Genomic DNA, 21,449 nt, shown 5'->3' with positions numbered 1-21,449 from the left:
AATTCACATTTCACGAATTCAAGATTCGAAAAATACCTTACTGATATAGATTGCAAGATGATTGTCAAATCACTTTTCAGTTCCATTTAAATAGCGTCACATGTACTTCGCAGCATTAACTCTACAAAATAACGAACGATTCGTAGGTGAACCATATGATTATATAGTTATTAGTTAGATTTTTATTAAGAAAATTTGTCCTAAACTTCGATATTTTAATAGCGATTATTGAAAATTCGCTGCTGAAGCTGAATGTAACTCAATTTCGAATCCATTTATTTAGAATACTTTAGTGCGTAAAGCAATAATAATAGATTAGGTTAGAAGACACAAAACTAGGCCGAGTAAATATTAAATATGATGTGTTGTGTTAATCTCTAAGAATGCACACGCACCCACGCACACACTCCCTCCGCCGTCCTTTCATTCTGATAAAATAAACGATGCTAATGTGTGTGTGTGTGTGTATGTATGTGTGTGTGTGTGGTGTGTGTGTGTGTGTGTGTGTGTAGCTAATGTGTTAACATGTGATACCTAGAACAACTCTATTTTAACGCGCACTGATAACTTTCTTTCCTCTCTTTATAGCCGATACTAAAGCGCAAAGGCATAGTAATTTCGTTACTGCGCTTACAATAGCCAATGTGTAGGATTAACAGAAGAGCTCAAGGAGCGACTAAAGACTACGAGAGACAGACAACCAAAACCCAATTAAATGATAACGTTTTTTTCTCCCTCTCTCGCTATGGAAATGCAATTTTATACTGATCAAATGAAATACTTCTGTGTTCATAATTGCCTCGATTCTGTATAACTGCAGAAATGATATCACGTTTTTGCTTAACGGATGGGAGCGAAACATTTGTGCTTGCTTGTTTGCATATTTTGCGAAAGTGACTGAAGTCAATTTCGAAATGTATATTCCGTATAGATTCGATGCATTATGCATTGTCGAAATCTTTATCGGAATTCCGTGTATAGAAACATCACTAATATACTGTAGTTTCCGTTGCGATATTTCGACAGATATTGGATGCAATTGCTTCTCTGCTCTATCAGACATCAACTCCTAAAACTGATATACATGCGTAATTAGTTTAAGTTTTCAAAAGCCATAGATAGCAAAGGTAAAGTTTGAAGTTATTACATTATTTGTCGTTGAAGTATTCATAGAGACCTGTCCGTCTCTTGATTTCTATCTGTTTCCAAACTTTGACAAATTTCTACATGCCGAACGCTTTGCCCTCAAACGAAAAAATACTGAAAATCTTTAGGAAAATCGTCTCAAATATATAGCACATAAGTAGAATAACTATTCGCAAAAATATTGTTATGCAATTCGCTTTTCTAAGATAGGACTCGCACCACTAGATTATGGATATTCTTTTCAAGAGAAATACACATCAAAGTTCTATAATTTACAATTACATTCCTTAAGAGTAGAATTATTCACAATTTATTTTTGGCAATGCTTTCGACTGCTCAACCCAAATATTCGTTTTCTTGCTACCCTACCTCCCACAAATATTCTATATATACACATTCTTACAAGCATATTGCTATGCCTAAATTCACGGCTTCATTTTTAATCCGTTAACCTGCTTTTCCGCTAATCGTTTTCATCGGCCGGCAGCTGCATGACGCGCCGCGAATGTGCATTTGGTTTTTCCCGCTTTAGGGCATTTATTATTTGAGAAAATTGATTAACTGGAATGAACTCGATTTGGGATTTGCTTAACAATATATTGTAATTAGGAAGAAATTTTTTGTTTAGAATAAAGTTTTTCTTTACGCTACAGAATTGCTTTGCGATTCTCGCTCCATCAGTTTTTCAATTCAATTAGGTGATCAGCGAGGTCATTCTAAAAAAGTTCAATCCGCTTTCAATATCGAGTCGAAATTTGAGGTTGGAGCTACAAGCGAGTGCGCAGCAATGCCCTTAACTGAAAAGACTGTACTTTTTTGTATACACTAAAAATTATAGCATTTCAGATTTAACGAATGAACTCTCCGTAGAACTCTTTAGTATTAAATGGCGTTAAATGAAAAATCAGATGAATACTCCTTGAATTACTTGAGAACAGCTGGTCCCTGCCAAAGCCTTTCAAAACTTTATTCTTCTATATACTCCTTATCATCATTTTTATGCACATCATATTGCAACAATGTCTGTAAACTTTTTTCAGTTCTCTAGAAGCGAGTAAGACTTGAGTTTAAAGATTCACTATTCAGACAACAGATTTTGAACAGTTACGTTTTTAGTTACTTATGAGATACGCGCTATATTTTCTACAAACCTATAAATAGCAAGACTGAAAACCTACTGACGCATGAAGAATGAAAATTTGAATGCGGAAAATTCGTGTCGCATACTATACCTTGGTTTCAATGAACGCTTTCATGTTGCAATGTAATGAGCAATTCGTGCCGCGACCTAAAAAGAGCAATTATATCCATGTCTTGATATTATTATGCTAATGACTAAGATAAATAATTATTCAGATTAAATGATCGAGACTTGGTCGAAATAAACAAATTTTTTTTCAATATGTATGATGTATATGGGCCTAGAAAAGATTTTCATAAAATGTTCTCGATGAGGAAAATTCATTCAATTGAAATATCGATGCTGAAATGTCTAAGAAATATTCGTCAGCAATTGCCATTATAACTTGGCCGGGGAAACGCTATTTAATCAAACTTGTAAACTAATTGTCCGAATGTTATGAACAATTGTCACCTATCGTGCTTGAAAGTTAGTAAGCAGTATTCAGAAATCATATGGGTCTGGCAACACTGATGTCGTACATATGTCAATTAGGCGAATTATTGAGTGATGTGTTATCTATTTGCTGCTTTAATGGTTTAGGACCAAAACTGATGTCACATTTATTATTCATGGTCGAAACATTCGAAGGCATGGCCTCATTGAACCTTATTTAGGGAATTGAGCAAAGATCGAAAAAAATTATAGTTTGATGGCAAAAGATCAGGGTCCGCGCTATAGAATGAAAGTCCCGAACTGATTTATCTTACTTAACAAGGCTTTAGTGTTTGCTTTGAATTGTTAGACATAATTACTTCAATCATCTGCTGTACAGGTTATGCAATCTGACGTCGAAAATGCCTATCATGGAAAAGCAAAAAGTGGAAATTGAATCGATCTCCTCTCTTCGACGATAACTTTCTTGCTTCGTTAACGTTCATTTTGTCATTTGCCTGAACATCCAAATAACTTTTGACCGGATTTATTGAGGCTTTTAAATGTCTGACAGGGAGAACGCATACCCACGTATATCCCATGACCAAAATCATAACTGTACCTTAAAGGCTACGCGATATTAAGCTGATCAAGCTGGCATTTCATTTAAATTTTTACGGGGCGTGCACAAACATGACAAAAAAGAATTATATTTGATGTCAAGGTTATTTTTGTTTAAATATCGCAACTTATTCAACCTTCCCTCCGGATTAACGAATGTTTACGTTTACGCACAAAGGTAATATGACAATTTCGCATTACTTACTTTTAGATGGTAAAGATGTATGCTTTCAGTTCCTCATCTTTTTTTTTTTTTTTTTTTTTTGTTTTGCAAAAAATCCATACATACACACATAACAATAAATGGTTGGTGAGTATGAAATGAATTGAGTCGACTTAAGCTTGAGTTAATCGTATTTCTTTATTTTTGACGCAATTTCAAAATCACTTAGAATTAAATAGAATTGAATTAATTTATAAACAATATAAAATTAGATATTTATTAATGTATGTAAGAATTTAGAACTGCAAATGTAATTTACTAGCAAAAGATATGTTGCAAATAAAAATAACAACAACAAAAAAAAAAAAAAGAAAAGAAAAACAATAATCACAAAATATTGAAATGCTTTTAATGTTAGTTTTTAAGCAAGAATTCAAATACGAAAATACTAAACTAAGTAATTAAATATTTTTGGGCTTTTAACTTATAGAAAGAACTAACAAAAAAAAAAAAAAAATTAAGAAAACTGATGTGAGAAACTTGCAATTGTAAAAAAAAAAAAAAAATGAAGAAACAAAATTAAGAGTAATAACAATGAGAACAACAAAAACAACAACAATTAACACATTATAAACTTAGGCATACTATAACTAACTGCATTCATTGCGACACAACAGTATTAATATGTATGTCCTTATGCATGCGTGTATGTGTGAATGTATATATGAAAGGAATTTTTTAATGCCTGTAACGATACGCATAGGAGATGCTTACCTGGAGACGTTCACATAAGCCATACTTACTTATATACAACACATAAACGAAGCACATACACACACACACATATATATATATATATATTAAAACACTAATAACACGCAATTCAATGGATTAATAATGCAAAAGTGCCTTTTGACAATGAAAATAGTTATGATACCACAATAATAATAATAATAATAATAATAATAATAATAATAATAATAACGAAAATAATAATTATATTTATTAACAACAATCTGGAAAAAAAAAAACACAAATTTGCAAAAAAAACATTCATAACTTTGAGCAAAAGAACACACTTGGAAATACTAATTTTAAAAACACACAAACACGTACACACATTAATTGAAACAACTAAGCGAATTTTTCTATTTGCCCGAGGGCGAATCGTGAACATCCGCTGCCTAGATTTTCAATACATTATATACATTCTTTTTTTCATATTATGGGCGTGTTGTGAAATTTTTTTTCAAATTTCTTTTAAGTGACTTTAATTGCAAAAAAAAAAATTGCATGTCCGTTGCAAAAATCTACGTCATCCTATCACCCTATCAAACCTTGGAATTGTTCGTTTAAAAAAATGTTCAGTTACCAAGTCCTTGACCCAATGTTTTTTACTAATCTGTAATAATGATTTTCTTATCATTTTCGATATAATTCGTCTGTGTCGTAAATCAATTCATGAACTAAAGGGTTCTTATACACTAGCCTACTATTCAAGACCCATGAATTATTCGTAGAAATGATGAATGAATTCCTGAAAGTGCAGCAGTCAATTTCAGTACCTTTTTGTATCACGGGAAGCACGGCATCATTAAAAAATTCTATTAATTCTATCTATCAAAAGTTAAAAGTGTTCACTTTGTGGTAGCGTTTGGAAATTTGGTTTAGCGCACGGCATAGTTTTCGGATTTCAATCAAAAGCTTAACTATAATTTGCTAACGTTAACGGAGCGGGCGTTTCTTCCGATTTTGAATCAAAAACGAACCAATGCCGTAAAAGTAAAGAACAACAAAACTTTAGAAGAAAAAAATCTCATGCGAGAAAAATAATTTTTATGACAACCACGCATGAGATTTTTTATTTTTAATGTTCTCCATCACACAGGCGATGTGCCTTATTTGTGTAACAGAATGATATTTAGAAAGAAATGAGGAAAAAGAGAGAGTGATAAGGAGGTGGCCGCAGATCCGTGGGGCATGTGCCCAATTAGCTTATGCCTTTCGTTACGCACTGCATACTACGTTTCCCGACTATGCATTCATTGAACTGTATCACTCTGCCTTACTGACTAATCGACTCGAAAGAAATATCCACTCCGGGCCCAAGTTCATTATCTTAGTTTTTGTAACTACAGATATGTCAAAGTTAAATCGTTACGTTATACTAACGTATAAGCAGTTAAGGGGAATGGAAGAGATAAACATATGTCTAAAGTTATGATGAAATCGTTGCGAATTCAATTTCTAGACGGTGGAATTCATAAAAGGCGATTAAATGCAAAATGAATAAAAGACGTAACTAAAACAAAATAAATTGCTTAAAACACATTTACTGTTCCGCTATGGACATAATCTATACATGCCAAGTCTTTTAATACCTCTATACATAATTGTAAGTATAATTTTTATTTTACGAATTCGCGTTTAGAAGAACCTTGTCTAAAAATGATGGAAACCACTCTTTTTAGAAGAAGGCGTTTAAACAATTAAAAAAGTTTTTATAGAAATTTTTTCTTCAGAAAATGCCATCGATGATCGTATGTATGTAAGTGAAGTAGAGCAAATCGAGTGTGAAAAGTTTTCAAGCTTACAAACGTTCAGAAGTTGTTGGGAGTGTTTATACTCATGAACGTGAAAAACTTCGCTATGTTTTACATCAGAAGTTGCTGAGAAAGAAGGCGCACTAAAACATATATGCAATATTTTAAATCATATTTCTCAGCATATATATATTAGATGATTTGATGATGAACGCAGACGTTTTGGCCGATTCAAATAACCTTTTGAAATTGATCAAGCGGTAATAGTAAAGAAGAATTTAAGTCTCAGTTCAACCAAAGTGCTCAGTTAGTAGTCCAAGGAGAAGGAAGAAAAATAGGTAGGAAAAAAAAACTAACTATGACAAAAGGCGTATATAATGCCATCGACTCGCCGATTGAATACCCTACTCCATATTGTCTAACACGATTCTTATTTTTACCATAGAGCACAAAAAATACCAGATTTTTATGTGAACTTACTAATATGGAACTATTATGGAAAAATTAGACTTATTTGCGAAAAAAAGGCTTAGTTTCCGTAAGAATAATTGTGCACAAAAGGTTCAAAAACTGATATACATGTTCAAAATTCAGTATAGTTAATTGTTATATCAGATCACTGTTATGGATCAATTTTCATCATAAAATATTAAAACCTCAAATTTTCTGCCCTAAAAAACAAAAACTCTCATGAAAATCCTTATATAGGATAGGCTCCAAAAATAGACGTACGTAGTCCAAATTTTGTATTGTTAATTTTTATATCAATTTTCTATTATGGGCTAATTTTCATCATAACATAATAAATTGAAACTTTCCTGCCCTATAAAGGCTCAATTTTCTTGTATAGGGTGATATCCAAAAAATAGACGGACTTGACCCAAATTTGGTATAATTAATTTTTTTACCTTAAATTACTATTATGATCTGATTTTCATCATGAAGCATTGAAAATTAAATCGTTTTGTCCTTGAGTTCAGATGACGTTCAAAAAATTGCCCCCACCGGTTGAAACTTTGCACGTCTATTTAGATTGCTAAAGTACTACTAATATTTAGCGACTTTTGTCGAGAAATTTTGAAAATTTGCAAATTTTTCCATATAACGACTTTTGAAAATTGGATGTTATATGGGGAGTGACCGAAAAAGTAAACCAATTTAAAACGTTTTCAAGAGCGTTTGTCTTTGGATCAAAACACATCGGCCTAGTTGAACAGCTTGGACATAAATTTATATGAACAGAACGTCAGACGCATAAACAGGCTTGGATCTATTCAGAAAAAGATTCCGAATCGTTTCCTTATAATAATAATAAAAAGTAGGTCTACCTTAAGCCCTTCTGCGCATCACACATGTTCGCACAAACTTTATATTCCCGTACTGCAATTAGTAGGGTATAAAAAGAGCATCCACGATCTGTTGCAATATAAACATAATCACTAAAATTATCGACAGCTACTAGTTTCATTAACTGTATGGCGATCAATGCCCAATCAACTCCTAATGTGATTCGTCTTTCAAATTACCTTTTTGGCAGATATGTTTAGTTAAGCCAATCAAAGAGTGCATAAAAAAAGAGAAAAACCAAAGTACAATATTGTACGTTTCACGCTATATTCCCATAATCGATACATTATTGATCGTCTTTTTAGATTACAATATTTTACGAAAATCTATGAAAACTTGTAAAAAATTATTACATGACATATATTTTATATAGATCCATAGTATCAGCACAATACGATATATAATTATTACTAATGCCACTACTTACTACAACAAACAAGCTTAAGATTATTATAATAAAAAATAAAGATAGAAAAAAAAAAGTAAAAATTTAACAAATTGTTAAGTAAATCACTGCTTAAGCGATATGGCTTCCTTATGACTTTTCTCAGCAGTTCTTAATTTATTGTCAAACTCATGGGTGACTTCCTTATAATAAGTACCAAGTTCATCGCGTACAGTTTTATACCATCTGTCAAGTTTAGGACGATGAATAAACGGATTGAAACCAATATATTCTGGAAACAAGAGAAAGAAACATTCAATTACTAATAATCGAAAAGGGATTTCAGTCATCCAAAAATAGTTACTAGGCTGATCGATTTCACAGATGGCCAATAAATCGGCATAGGAGATATTATCGCCGATCATGAAACCCTTCGAGTGTAAGAATAATTGCTCAAACTCATTCAAGGTGTGATTAAGTTGTTTTTCTGCCACATTAACCTAAGTTTAAAATGAAAAGAGGAAGAATGCATAAGAAATAATCGAAGTAGACCAAAGTAGATTAAGGATCGAAAGTTTACGGCCAATTTGATTCTATATCACTTACCGCACTTTCGTTTGGTTGTCTTTTCTGCAAGTATGGAACCAACCATTTTTGCTGGAAATAATCGGTAGAAGCTAAGCCTAAATTACGTTGTCGCCATTCCAAAAACTCATCGATACGACTGCGTCCGAAATTTTTACGTGGATACCAATGTTCAGGTATAATATTTTCACGGATCAAATGCCGAAACATAGCCACACTTTCCGACAACTGAAGATTATGATCAGTTAGAGCAGGGACTTTTTTAAAACGTGTCACTTTATCCCGATATTCTCCCGTCAAGTGTTCACCTGAATTATTAAAAATTAAACGTCAGCATTTTTGATAAAAAAAAATGAAAAATCTTAATATAAATTTTTACATTTTAACACCATGAACACTACTCACTGCATTTTAAAATCATAAAACTTCATAAATGAACAATCAATCGAATCTAAATATTTGTTGTTCCCTAAATGCCCTCTTGGAATATAAATTCTGTTCGTCAAATTGCAAGCAAGAAAGCTCAATACCATTGCACTTATTTTAGGTATTAGACAGAAGTCGAACATAATATATGTTGCTCTAATCAGAGATGGTTTACCGCATAGCTTAGCAGGTAAGAGACGCAATTATGAAGTTCTCATGCCCGGAGTCAACGCCTACGTCAGTTAAAATTCGTATATGGGCGTTGCTAACGTGTCTTTTGACCGGTGTGACCGGTGCGTGCAATGACTTTTAATATTTTTGCAAAATTTTATGTCAATAGTGCGGCCGGGACAACAGACGTTGCACAGACGGACAGACGGGCTTACTTAGATCGATTCAGAATTTGATGCTGATCAAGAATATATATATATATATATATATATATATGGTTTGTGGGATCTCTGAAGCATCTTTTCGGGACGCTGCAAACGACTTGACAAAATGAATGCACCCCTCAGCGTTCGATGATAGATATAAATAGGAGGATTTTAGGCAAGTTGGCACCTTTCACCATCGAAAGTGTTAATAGGAAGAATTGAGACATACGATATAATATAAATTGCATACATATTGACTATAAATAATGGTTTGATGCACAATATTTGCAACATTTTAAGAGCACTGCTCGAAAAAGTCAATTATTCTCAGCGAACGTCTTTATAGATAGCGCTAACACTTAGCACGACTTAGGGGACTGAAATGATGATTACCTAAAATGGTCCATTTATTCATCTTTTATATAAATTCGAAGTGTGTTACGTAAGTGTGATGTGGAATTACCCATCCCGGGTTTTCGTACAGTGAATGCAGACGTCTCCCGCTTAACACGGCTAATTCGTGCAGTTCATGCATCGAAACTAGAATATCGTGCAGCCCGACATAATTTAAACAGTAAATGTGTATCGTAGTGTATTAAAATCTTATTCACGTTGCATCCAAACCATGTTATAAGACATCTATGTCCTGTTGAACTTTATCGAAATCAAGTTTTACGATTCTAAAATCTTATGATGAAAATATTCAGTGATGAAGTTTTGCTTTATGAAAACAAAACAAAAAAAAAGCAACGCATTTTAATGAATTATAAAAAATAAAAATGTGTTCAAAAAGTAGTGATGACGAACTATGAGTGAAAATCGTGTCATGAGTTCATTCACTTTCCCCCATTACCCACCAGCTGTCAAGTTCATCATGTGTCCAGGCCACTTTTGTTCATATGTAATATATCGTATCGTACGTTAAGTTAGCATTGCTTTATCTTTTCCGTACATATCACTATGGATTCATTCGATGAACGCTTTCTTCGTTTCAATGTAATATAGTGTGGGCTTCGAAGAGACAAAAAAGCATGTCTTACAATCCTAATAGACGCCGCCTTAGGGAATAAATATATTTTTTATTTTTTAAGTCAGGCGGCGGCGTTTGACTAATAAATTGTATGTGTAAACTGATGAGCGTAAACTATGACTGGTTCTTGTAAATTCCCCTATGAGCTGTAAAATTCAATCTTTTTTTTCTTTTGTGCTAACATGAGAGAGAGAATTTTCGCATTATTATTTAAGTATATTCGGAATCAAAATGTTTGCCGGGCTGAATAATTGTGGTAACCTTGCATTAAATTATTGTAATAATTTCAAGCAATTAATTTTTACTTGTGCCGACATAACGTAAAGCATGCTAACTTTGCCATTGCGTTTGCAGCAAATCTACCAGGAATCAGGTCTATGAGCTAAAGCCGATGCTCGTAAATATTTTACTTCCTGGCATTTCACGATTGTTGCGAACGATTGTCCTTCACCTTAAATTATTTTTTCTTTCGTGTTTTGTGAATGGATCATATCTATTTCGCAAGGGATTTCCCTCCCTCCCTCCCTCTCTCTCTCTCTCTCACTCTCTCTCTCTCTCTATCTCTCTGTGTCTTCATCGAATCAGGATAAATTATAAATAAATATGTCAAATTTTAATTTTCTATCTCAATTTTATTGCGTAACACGAAATGATAGCGCGAAGTAATCCTGGCTCTGGCTAAGCTAATTCAGAATCTTCCATTGATCAAAAATATTGTATTCAGAGTGTTTGATTTTCCATACAATCATTACTACTATCGATTTTCGACGTCCGGTCATAATACCCCCGACGAACTGGTCACAACGATCAACAATGTTTATGTATAAGCCACCTCGTATTATATTAATTTGTTGAACTTGAAGAATATGTATATATTCAGTGATGAAATTTATGCTTTTGCTCAACGTTAGATTCCCAGGCGATTTAATCAAGTCTGTTCGCTTAACTAATTGTTCGTCATTTGCATGGTTAAATTCATAAAAGCCTCTAAACGGTAAACTTGAGAATTATAAAAAAAAAAAATTTCCCCTCTTGGATGACATTTACATATTGACCAGATTTTCCGTAGCGTTCATCATTGGACCAAAACACCCAAAAACTGCGATCTGCCTGCTAACCGCTTAAACGCATGGACCGATGGATATACAGAAAAGTTTAGATTTCGAAAATGATTCTGAATCGGTCGGTATAGTAAAAGGCAATAAATGGATTTTAAAATGTTATAGCCTAGCTTAAGACAAAACGGCATTGCCATCGATTGGCTCTCACTTCTTATATGTCAGTTACAGTTACAGCAACATTTGCAATCCATTAAAAACGCGCTTAAACAATAAACGGGACAGACGGATAGACAGACGAGCTTATTAGGTGTATATATATATAGAGTTGCACCTATCGCAAAAGTCCTTCTGGATATTGCACACATGCAAGCAAACTTAATACAGCTCTGCATCATAGCGCATATAGAATAAAGACATGTTGGGTAAGAGTCGGTATAGCATTGAAAAAACCGTTTGCAACTTTTTTCTGAAAACAATTTAAATTTTTAACTAATAACAAACACGTCGAAGGCAATTGTTTACCAATTTCAATGACAGCTAAATAAACAGCTATTTTTATAAAAGCAAACGCAAATTAGAAATATAATTACCTAACAATATATGTTTTAATTAATTCTTTTATTACAAAAAAAAAAAAAAAAAAAAAAAAAAAATCGAAAAAAGAAGCGACTTCTCAGCACAACAACAATACGCGATTATATGTTAATAGAACGATTAAGGGAACTAATCGCTAATCGCTGTAGTTTCCCGATTTTTAACACTTCGTGTTATATGAACACAGTCTGGGCAATCGGCAAAACACTCTTTCCGAAGAACCGAATAACGATTAGGTTCGCGGACTGACGCAAAAAAGTTAATAATTTTTCATCGTGAAACGTGCATCTATTGCCCTAAAACAAGATCTGGGATAAATTTCATTTTATTGTGAGGCAAAAGATAATAAGAGAAATATATTTCTATATCCCATAGAGCTTTTATTTTGCATGAGCTGGATGCACATTGATTGGCTTAACGTCAAGATCGATTGACAAGTTAGAACGAATACTTCAACAAGATAATGTACATCATATGAAGCAAGAATTTGTGTACCAGAGATGATAGTCTACTCAGAATTGATCCATGTGTACCAGAGATGATAGTCTACTCAGAATTGATCCATGCAGATAGGCAATCTGAAGAGCGTCCACAAGGGCGCACTTTAGGGGTCGTATGATCTATTCGTACTGTATTTTTAAAAATGAAATCAAATGTAATTATAGCCAATGGAAGGCCCCTCGATGGAGCCCTTAACGAAACACATACTTATATCGGGGATGGACGAAATAATATGGATACCTGGCATATACAAACAATATTTATTTATTGATAAAGTGTTGGTCCACCATTTGCGTGTAAAAGGGCTGCATTTCTTCGCGGAAGAGATCCGCAGAGATTCTGAATACTTTCCAATGGAATGCTCCTCATTCCCTTACCTAAAAACGTCTCAATTGAAGCTGGCCACGGAACACATCTGATGATATTCTGATACTCTTCGAACAAAGGTTAAACCACTTTGGCTGCGTAAACGCGGAATGTTAAGATATTCATTCCCAGTACTCTAGCGCGTGAGGTGCGCGAGCTTGATCGTAGGAAACAGGTAATCCAGATCGTAGGCTTCTGGCTTGTGCCCAGCTCAGCCATTGGCAGGAAACGATGTGATTCACCGGACCATACTACTACCACATCACTACTTCTTTCGCAGCTTAGCGTTGGCTTCCGTTATGAAGCCGGACTTCCATGAATGTTTCTGCTTTTCGGAACGCCCGCCGTACTGTTTTTGTCGGAACATTATTACTACAGTGAGTGTTGACTTCTGCTACCACTTTTGCCACTTTTGTATTTTTATGTTGTCTGTCTACCATAATTTTTCATGTCTCCGTCTCTGTCAATTAGCTTTCGATTTCGCCCACTGTTCCGATTCGGCGGATATGTCATCATGTTTTGCCCATGCCGCCGTTACCGTGGACACTGTAGCTTCTAAAACGTTCTAAACAGTTCGTCACAGATGCTCCTGCTGACCGAGGACCAACGCTTTGCTCTTGCTCTTGCCCAAGGTCTGAGAAATCACCGAGAAATTACCGAACGTCGCAGAATAAAAACTGTATTAGACCATAAAAAAAATGACCTCCAAGACTTGACTTGACGTAAACTGTGCGGGTGAACATATGCATCGCATGATTTACATGGGAGCAGTGTTATCGACTGTTGCAACATGATGTCACTACATTAAATTATATTCATATTATTTTGTCCATTTTTTTCCATATGATGTTTGTCTATCATACTTGATGGCAAGATCACGTAAAGAGATCGTATATTAATGAAAAATGGAAAAGAGAACACAAACCTAATCTTTGAAATTTACTAATCCTCTAATGCTGTTCGTTTTACGTCCAGTTTTTAGGTTTCTTTATATTCTGATATTTTTCAAATTCTAAACATCTCAAGCAATTCGCACCTGCGCAGTTTCTTGTTTGCGAATTAAATAATTCATTACTTTGTGCACTTTTTATTTTTTTGCTTTCAACATTTATTCACGAAACCATGTTTTGCTTGTATGTATGTATTTATTCATTTGTACTAATAAGCGTCATGTATGCGGAATTATTTAAATTTCATTTTTTTATTTATTAACCGCAAAAGATTAGTATTATATTTGCCAAATATTTGCGCGACATACCTGCGTATATAGTAACAGATATCGGGGATCAAATAAATAAGTTAGGTAAACTTGATTTGATTACTTAATCTTGTCACTGGCATCAGTTTATGTTATATTATATGTAACCTAGTCTTTGTTACATCAAAATAATGCAATTGAATGCTTACTCTTACAAGGCAGGCTACATTTAGTTTTTTTTATATTTTTTTTCTATGCCTTGCAGCAGAAAATATTGATTATAAAAGTTTGTGTTTAAAACTCATCTTGCGTCCTTGAGGTAATTATTACATCCACTTTATATATATTGCTGTTCCAATAAAAGACCAATCGAGCCCTTTATAATAAACACTTATTGACAATATCGTGTCAATAAGTCATAAAAGCGTAAAGAGTAATACAATAAATATGGAGGAGTCGGCGAACCGCATGATTATCTTTGGCATTTCATATTAATAATACGATGCACTTGGCGGTGAGAATAATCAAATTACTGAAAATTAAACTCATCACGGGCGCCCGTAAAAACATATGCCTTGACAATGGTAAGGACGTACCAATCAGTTGCTTAAAAAATTGATGAAGAAATTTCGTATTTTTCTTTTTTTTTCCTCGCCAATCTATTTCAGATTTCTATTTAACTTTTTTTGGCTTGCATATAACTAAAAAGGTAACCACTTTACGCGCTAATCAAGGATGTAATGCACGTTACATATACAATTACCAAACTAATATATCCTCATCCTTTGTGGGCAAGTGCAACAAGCCGGTTTCAATATAAAAACAAACAAAGCAATAAATATAAATATAAAAAAAAAAAAAGTAAAAATAAAAAAAAAAATGCTCAGGTTAAATAAAATGTCATAATAACTTATACGAGTTTGGATTATAATCACAACCAGATTTGTAATAAAAAATACAAAAAAAAAAATTCCAAAAAAAAAGAAAAACAAAAAATAAAAGCAAAAAAACATTATATGTAGAATTTATAACTATATGCTGAATTTACGTACGTGTACTCGTAATTAGTAATATATGTGTATATGCATATATGTACATATTTACAGACCTGCATATAAATGGATGTTTACTCGCGAATGTTCATTTCAATTCAAATATTTACAATAACAAATAACGTAAATTATATGCAAACGAGAAAAATACAATCGAACATCTAAATATGAAAATATTCATATATAGAAATAATTCCAAGTCAAGTCAAATACACTTTGTACTTTAATTATTACTTAAGCGACAAAGCATTTTAAAGCGTTAAAATAAATAATATTTATATGGCAGTCCATGCAACCTACGTTAACAGTGTCACTGTTCACAATTCTTAACAAATTCATTCACATTACCGGAAAGTAGAGTTTTAAGCTAACTATAATGTAGATAACTAGGCCTCGACATTCGTAGATTCTTGCAAGCGATCTCTACAAAGCGAAGAAATCTAATTTTACAAATTTCTATCAACACTTATACATATAACGGATAGACAAACTGCGCCGGCCATGCTTCATAACATGCCAAGCTTCATTCCAATGCATTTATTGCTATAAACAAGTAACTGAATAATAATGAATGATGAATGATGATTATTGCAAAAATAATAAAATAAACTACAATTTTCAAGATTTTCCATCCATGCGGACATTTCAAAAACCGCTTGCACATTACATTAAACGTAATAACTAAAAGTGCTTTATTTCAAATATATTTCATGTAGACAGTAGCAGTAGCAGTAGTAGTAGTAGTAGTAGTAGTAGTAGTAGTAGTAGCAGTAGTAGATTTAACACATTAAACCAAATAAGTTCATAAAATGCTGCTGCTGCTGTTGCTGCTGCTGCTGCTGCTGCAAACGAATATTGTATTATTGTTGTCACTTGTTATGTGACAGCAACACCAGTAGTAATACCTTCAGTCATTAAAAATGCTTAAAAATTGCTTAGCATTTACTTGAACAATAAACCGACACTCTCGCAGAACAATCTCTAGGCCAAACAAGGTCAGGACCTAAATCGTTTCGAAAGGTGCGACCATTTCATGCGAGTCGAGCCTACTCCTTGCGTACATTTGCGCAAACTTAACATTCGCTTCTACGACACGCTATGTAGTAGGGTATAAAAATGCCTAAATTTACTTAGCAAAAATATTCCACGTTGTCCTCTACGTTGCAATGAAAACAAGCAAAAAAATTATATTCGATCGTGATCGAGCTTTTTTCTCACCCGTCACCGTCAGCCTAAAAAGATGGGAAAAATAACTCAATTTCCATACTTATAATACCGGATGGGCGGGGCTGATTCTTTCTATTTTCACAATAAAAGTGAGAAAGGTCAATTTTTTCCATTTTTGTGCAGGCGCTACAACGCCGCCACATAGAATGGGTAAATGCCCATTTGTGTATCGCCCACGGTCCCATACCTAATAAATGGTCGTTTTAATGAGAGCCTGCTACGCAAACATATTTTCCAAATGCACATAAATAATTTGTTAAAACATCAGTTTTAACGTTAGCGTATTAGAAGAAGAGCTGAAAGTCAATGAGTAACACTTCTCAATACGGGCTCACTTGATAACAAAGACACGTCTTATATGAGCATTTAAATGAAAAATGCCAAATGCTGTATCCTTTATTCCATTCCTTTATTGCATATATGCCTATCGGGAAAACTTTACAATAGCTGTACCATTCCATGCTATTTTGCCATGGATAGTATGTCCAATGTGTGCTTTTAGATTATCGTTGGACCGTTTTTCACAAATAAATGCCAACAATCTATTTATTACTTTTACTATCAACTGGAAAAGTTGTCATCCCCGAATTCTACAGACATGATACAAAATGATAAAGAACTGGGATATAACAGTGTACATGGTGTACATGGCCTTTCTCTACATAAAAGAACAGTTTTCAGTCGGCGTGCCCCGACGCTAAGCATGGAGTACTCAAAACTCTTCTTCTTCCAATTTCATAATTTCGGTTGTTTACTTGAAGAAATCTGCTGCCGAAGCCCAGCAAACACGTTCAGTGGCTTATGGAGATGCTGCTCCATCATATCCCAATTACCGGTTTTCGGTTCAACGGTTTAAAAGTGACGGGACGCACTGCTTGTAAATGCTATGTTTTGGTCAGTGGTCCAGCAGCTCGAATGGGAAATTCTGCCCCAGGCAGCGCACTTATCAGACATGACGTTTCCTCATTATTACTTGTCCAGATCGGTGCGGCTTGATTTTTGCTGGCGCACGGCTCCCCCCCACTCCCCAACTTTAAAGAAGTACGCAAATGGATCGTTGGGTGGATGGCTAGATGCCAAGCCAATATAAGTTCTTTCGCCATGATATCGCCGTGTTGCCAAAACTATTGTAAAATGTTTATAGAAAACGATGGAAACTACTTTGATATATATATATATGTATATATATATACAATATATATATATATATATATATTGTACCAATTTTCCAACAATAAATGCCTTTTTCAAGTGAACAAGTGAACAGAATTTTTGCAAACACCTAATACATTGATTATATAAAAAAATAAATTTGATCGATGACAATATAATGACATGTTACATGAAAAGAATGAATAGATTTGCCTTAATGAAGTAATTAATTTAAATATATAAATAAAAAATGATTGTTAGCTAAAGCTGCATTAAACGCCATATAATCGTTTTTGTGGCCAGATTTAGAGAAGATATATTAAATCGAGTGCATATTTTAGCAAAAATCTTGTTTTTCTACGAATCTTTGGAATTTTTTCAAGATACAAAATACTGCGCGACCTATGCGTACGTACGCATGCGTGAAAAAACTTTCGATTTAGATTTGCAGAGCATCATATTATTATACCTGAAATGTAGAAATGTTACGCAATTTCCATGTGCGATATATTTCTCTTTTTTCATATTGCACTGGCTTTTCTCCTCTTCTCCTACACTCGATTATTATATTCATCTCTTAAGGAGAGGCGGTATATAGTATTTTTATTTTTATTATTTATTTTTTTTTTTGGTCCTCTTTTAAAACCTACAAATATTTCCGCATATATATATATATATATATATATATAAGTAATCACAATATATGAGATATGATGTTTATCTCTTGATTTCAAAATTTTCTCGTCTTGTTGAGACGAAAGGATGAAATTCAAAGTTCAGATTTAATGCGTCATCAAATCGCTCGCACAGAAAACGTTCGACATCGTTTAACATATGCTTTGTCGCATTGTCGCTTGAGGCCCCAAGCAGATAATGCATGATGATGGTGCAAACTGTACAAATCGATCATGTTGTAAAATTCGAAAAATTATATTCTGCTCGTAAACGAAATCCGTCACGATATGAATGCAACTTTCTTGGCTTTGCTTTCTTTTCTTTTTTTTTGTAATACAATATTTTTAGCAAATATTTCGAAAACATCAGTTAACGTTACTATGTTAAATAGCGAAGTAACGAAAAAATAATTAAAATTTATTTACACACCTTTTACTATATATTAGTGGCTATAACTAAACGTGTACTACTTAATAAATTCTATTCAAATTTGTTTCTATAGATTATTTGAAACAGTAAAGGGGAATAGCATGCATATATATGTTTGAGCACGAACTTTGAACACCATCCACTGAGAATACAATTGCGGATATACGTTCGTTGTAAAATCCATATATATATACATATAGCGAAATTCAATATGCGCTTGAATTTCATTTTCGATCCAAGTCTTTTCAAGTTTTAAAAGTCTCTTAACACGCCGGCGAACATCAACTGATTACTACTTGCTGCGATACGTTCAAAAACTAATGCGGTAAACAGGAAAGCCTATATCTTCTATTCCAATAATGCCGGATCACGCATACTCTTCGCATAGAATTCGCCAAAAAAAATGACTGGAAAACTCGCTGCTCAACTCTCGTAACCGTTACATCAACTTGATGTCAACGAAAGAACAAAAGAAAGTTGTGCAGTCCATGCCATAAGCTTTGTAACGGAAAAACCGAGATTAAAGTATCAGGATCACAGTGGCACATATAATATAGTATATAAGTGAAATGTGTTTAAATTTTTGGCAAAAAAAAAAAAACTCCAAGGAAATCTCGTCTCTTCCTCAAAGGCTATACCTGCGTATTTAGGATTGTCGTTCATAAAAGAAACATCTGATATTTTCGAATTTAAAATTGGAAACAAAGCGGTTTTCTAAACTCAAACTCAAGAAGTTGTAGTAAGTATTTCTTATATACCTGACAACTGTCATTAAACTTAATGCAAACAGAAAAAGACAACAAGGCAAGTTAACAATCTTAAATATCCGCCAACTGGGTCAAAAATGTTTTGTAACTAAATTCATAGCATGCTGTATGTGTTTTAACTATCGTTAAAGCGAAGAGGTACGTTAACTTGCTACACAGGTTTGTAACATATCGCGCGAGGCGATGTGATAGGCGTGAAAGAAATGCTTTTAGCCACATAATGATACACTTTACTTTACGAAAAAAAGAATTCATTCAAATAATTGTCATTGTCATCAATAGCTCAAAGCTTAAACACTGTCATAACCAAGTGACTGCCTCTGACGAGATTAATTGGGAAAAAAATTTGAAATGAATACCTTTCGTTCGAGTGCTTCGGTATAGTCTCAACGAACTGCATTATTTTAAATTTACTTATAAATAAAGGAGCCCTACATTTCTTCTTCTTCTTCTTCTTCTTCTTTTTCTTCTTAAATATAGACCGATCTGGTCGGGGTATGTCGTCTATTTGCGAGGACAGCGGCCACAACCTAGCCGACATGTACGCAATCCGTGACCGAAACTAAGCATTCACTCGTTACTCGAAACTCTACCGCCTTAAGACATAACCTCGCGACCTCGATTTGTTCCTGTGTATTGCTTTAGACAAAGGCGTATCGTCAAGCGAAATAGATGCGGATTCGAATTCTCGTATTTGATATTTAATTGTTCTCTGATCGGGTCCACTAGCTATAAGATTGCTATGACGATAAATCACAACAACCGAAAATGAATTTCACAAGAGATTAGAAAACCTCAAAACCTCAAAAAAAAAAAAAAAAAAAAAAAAAAAAACAAGTGGAAACGATACGCCCCCCGTTTGAAACATCGTACGAAATCTTAGCTTTTTAAATAATCAGACTCTTCCGTTCATCAAGATAAACGGATGCCTGTATGCAATTATCACTTACGAACTGCTGATCGACGCGATAAGAATCCTTTGTCTAACTAAAAACCGTATTTACATTGCACTGTATATGCATTTAAATTATTATATATGTAGTTGGCACACTTGTTTTATCGGTAGCATGTTAAAAAGCCACGACCAAGCCAAGGAATATTGTTTTGATAAAGAAAAAGAAATTTGTTTTTTTTTAATTTTTTTCTCTTTTTTTTTTATCATTAGTCTCTTAACACAAAACACCAACTACTACTACCATATACGGCAATTTATCAAGAGTTATCAGTTAACGCTTACCTTTTAATACTGAAATCGAGACCGCTTCAAAGGGTATTTTAGAAGATTCTAAAAATATGTATAAAGCGCGACTGGACTGATTTAAGAGATCATAAAAGAATCGTATCGGTTGCAACGGCATTTTGCTAATATATATTTATACTATATATATATATATATATGTGCATACATATGTATATTATATTATATTTATATATTTATATATATATATATATATATATATATATATATATATATTTGTTTATTTTATTTATTTATTTATTTATTTATTTATTTATTTACTTCTTTTCTCTTTTTATTGTTTTGTTTGATTCTGTTTTACACGTTATATTGAAAATTTCTTTTTCAAATAGTTGGTTCGGCAAAAAAACGTAGCGCCACTCAAGTGTAGTGAAATTGCTTCGATCACGGTTAACACTGAACTGAGGCTTAACTCATTGGTGTAGATCATTTAATATGAATGCTAACGAAAACGTATACTTGGCATGGGGTGTAGTACACTGTTGTGTAGTATATCTGTTTTTGTATTTAAAAAAAAAAAAAAAAAAAAACGAAAGAAAAAGAAAAAGAAAAAGAAAAAAGGAAAACAACTCTGCCACCTTTGGCTTTTGTTCAGTTCGGCTACATAGTTTTAATATACTAACACTACTACTACTACTACTGCTACTACTACTGTCGATCTTTGTATGCGTATCTATATATATATATGTGTGTGTGTGTGTGTGTGTTGTGTTGTGTGTGCCTGTGCTTTCATATCGAGGCATACACAATGTATAACACTGTACGATTGCATATAATATGAAAAGCCGGTTGTTGTTTATCAATCTATAGGCTGATGTTGTTGTTGTACTCAAAAGTAGTTAATATATTAATTATTTTTGTAGATTTTTGTTTTGTTTTTAATATTCGTCGTTTCTTCGCTTTGCGACTGATGATTGTCCGGCTGACGGGCTACTTGGCGCTTGATATTTTTCATTATTTTTTTCATTATTTTTTTCTTTATTTTTTTTTA

General features: G+C 33.5%; 2 protein-coding genes across 3 annotated transcripts in view; one reads left to right on the top strand and one right to left on the bottom strand.

Annotated features, from left to right (window-relative positions):
* Nucleotides 1–17,342, top strand: part of LOC119644750 — a 37,689-nt gene extending 20,347 nt beyond the window's left edge. The window contains exon 5 of one of the 2 annotated variants that reach the window (XM_038044470.1): nt 14,164–17,342. The gene's annotated coding sequence lies outside the window, so the exon portion shown is untranslated. Of the gene's footprint in view, nt 1–588; nt 4,003–14,163 lie in introns of those variants that run through there. The other variant, XM_038044471.1, reaches the window with a different exon arrangement.
* Nucleotides 7,715–20,615, bottom strand: LOC119644751 (glutathione S-transferase theta-1). The gene is made up of 4 exons (XM_038044472.1): nt 20,438–20,615; nt 8,367–8,653; nt 8,125–8,260; nt 7,715–8,052 (listed from the first exon to the last, which is right to left on the bottom strand). The coding sequence occupies exons 1-4, from the start codon at nt 20,556–20,558 to the stop codon at nt 7,886–7,888; spliced, it is 711 nt and encodes a 236-aa protein (XP_037900400.1). The 5' UTR covers nt 20,559–20,615; the 3' UTR covers nt 7,715–7,885.
* Between the last annotated feature and the right edge of the window lie 834 nt (nt 20,616–21,449).

Source organism: Glossina fuscipes, unplaced genomic scaffold (genome assembly GCF_014805625.2).
Source record: "Glossina fuscipes isolate IAEA_lab_2018 unplaced genomic scaffold, Yale_Gfus_2 0, whole genome shotgun sequence".
Classification (NCBI taxonomy): Eukaryota; Metazoa; Arthropoda; class Insecta; order Diptera; family Glossinidae; genus Glossina; species Glossina fuscipes.
The sequence above is the reverse complement of the archived record's forward strand: the minus strand, read 5'-3'. Positions and strand labels throughout refer to the sequence as shown.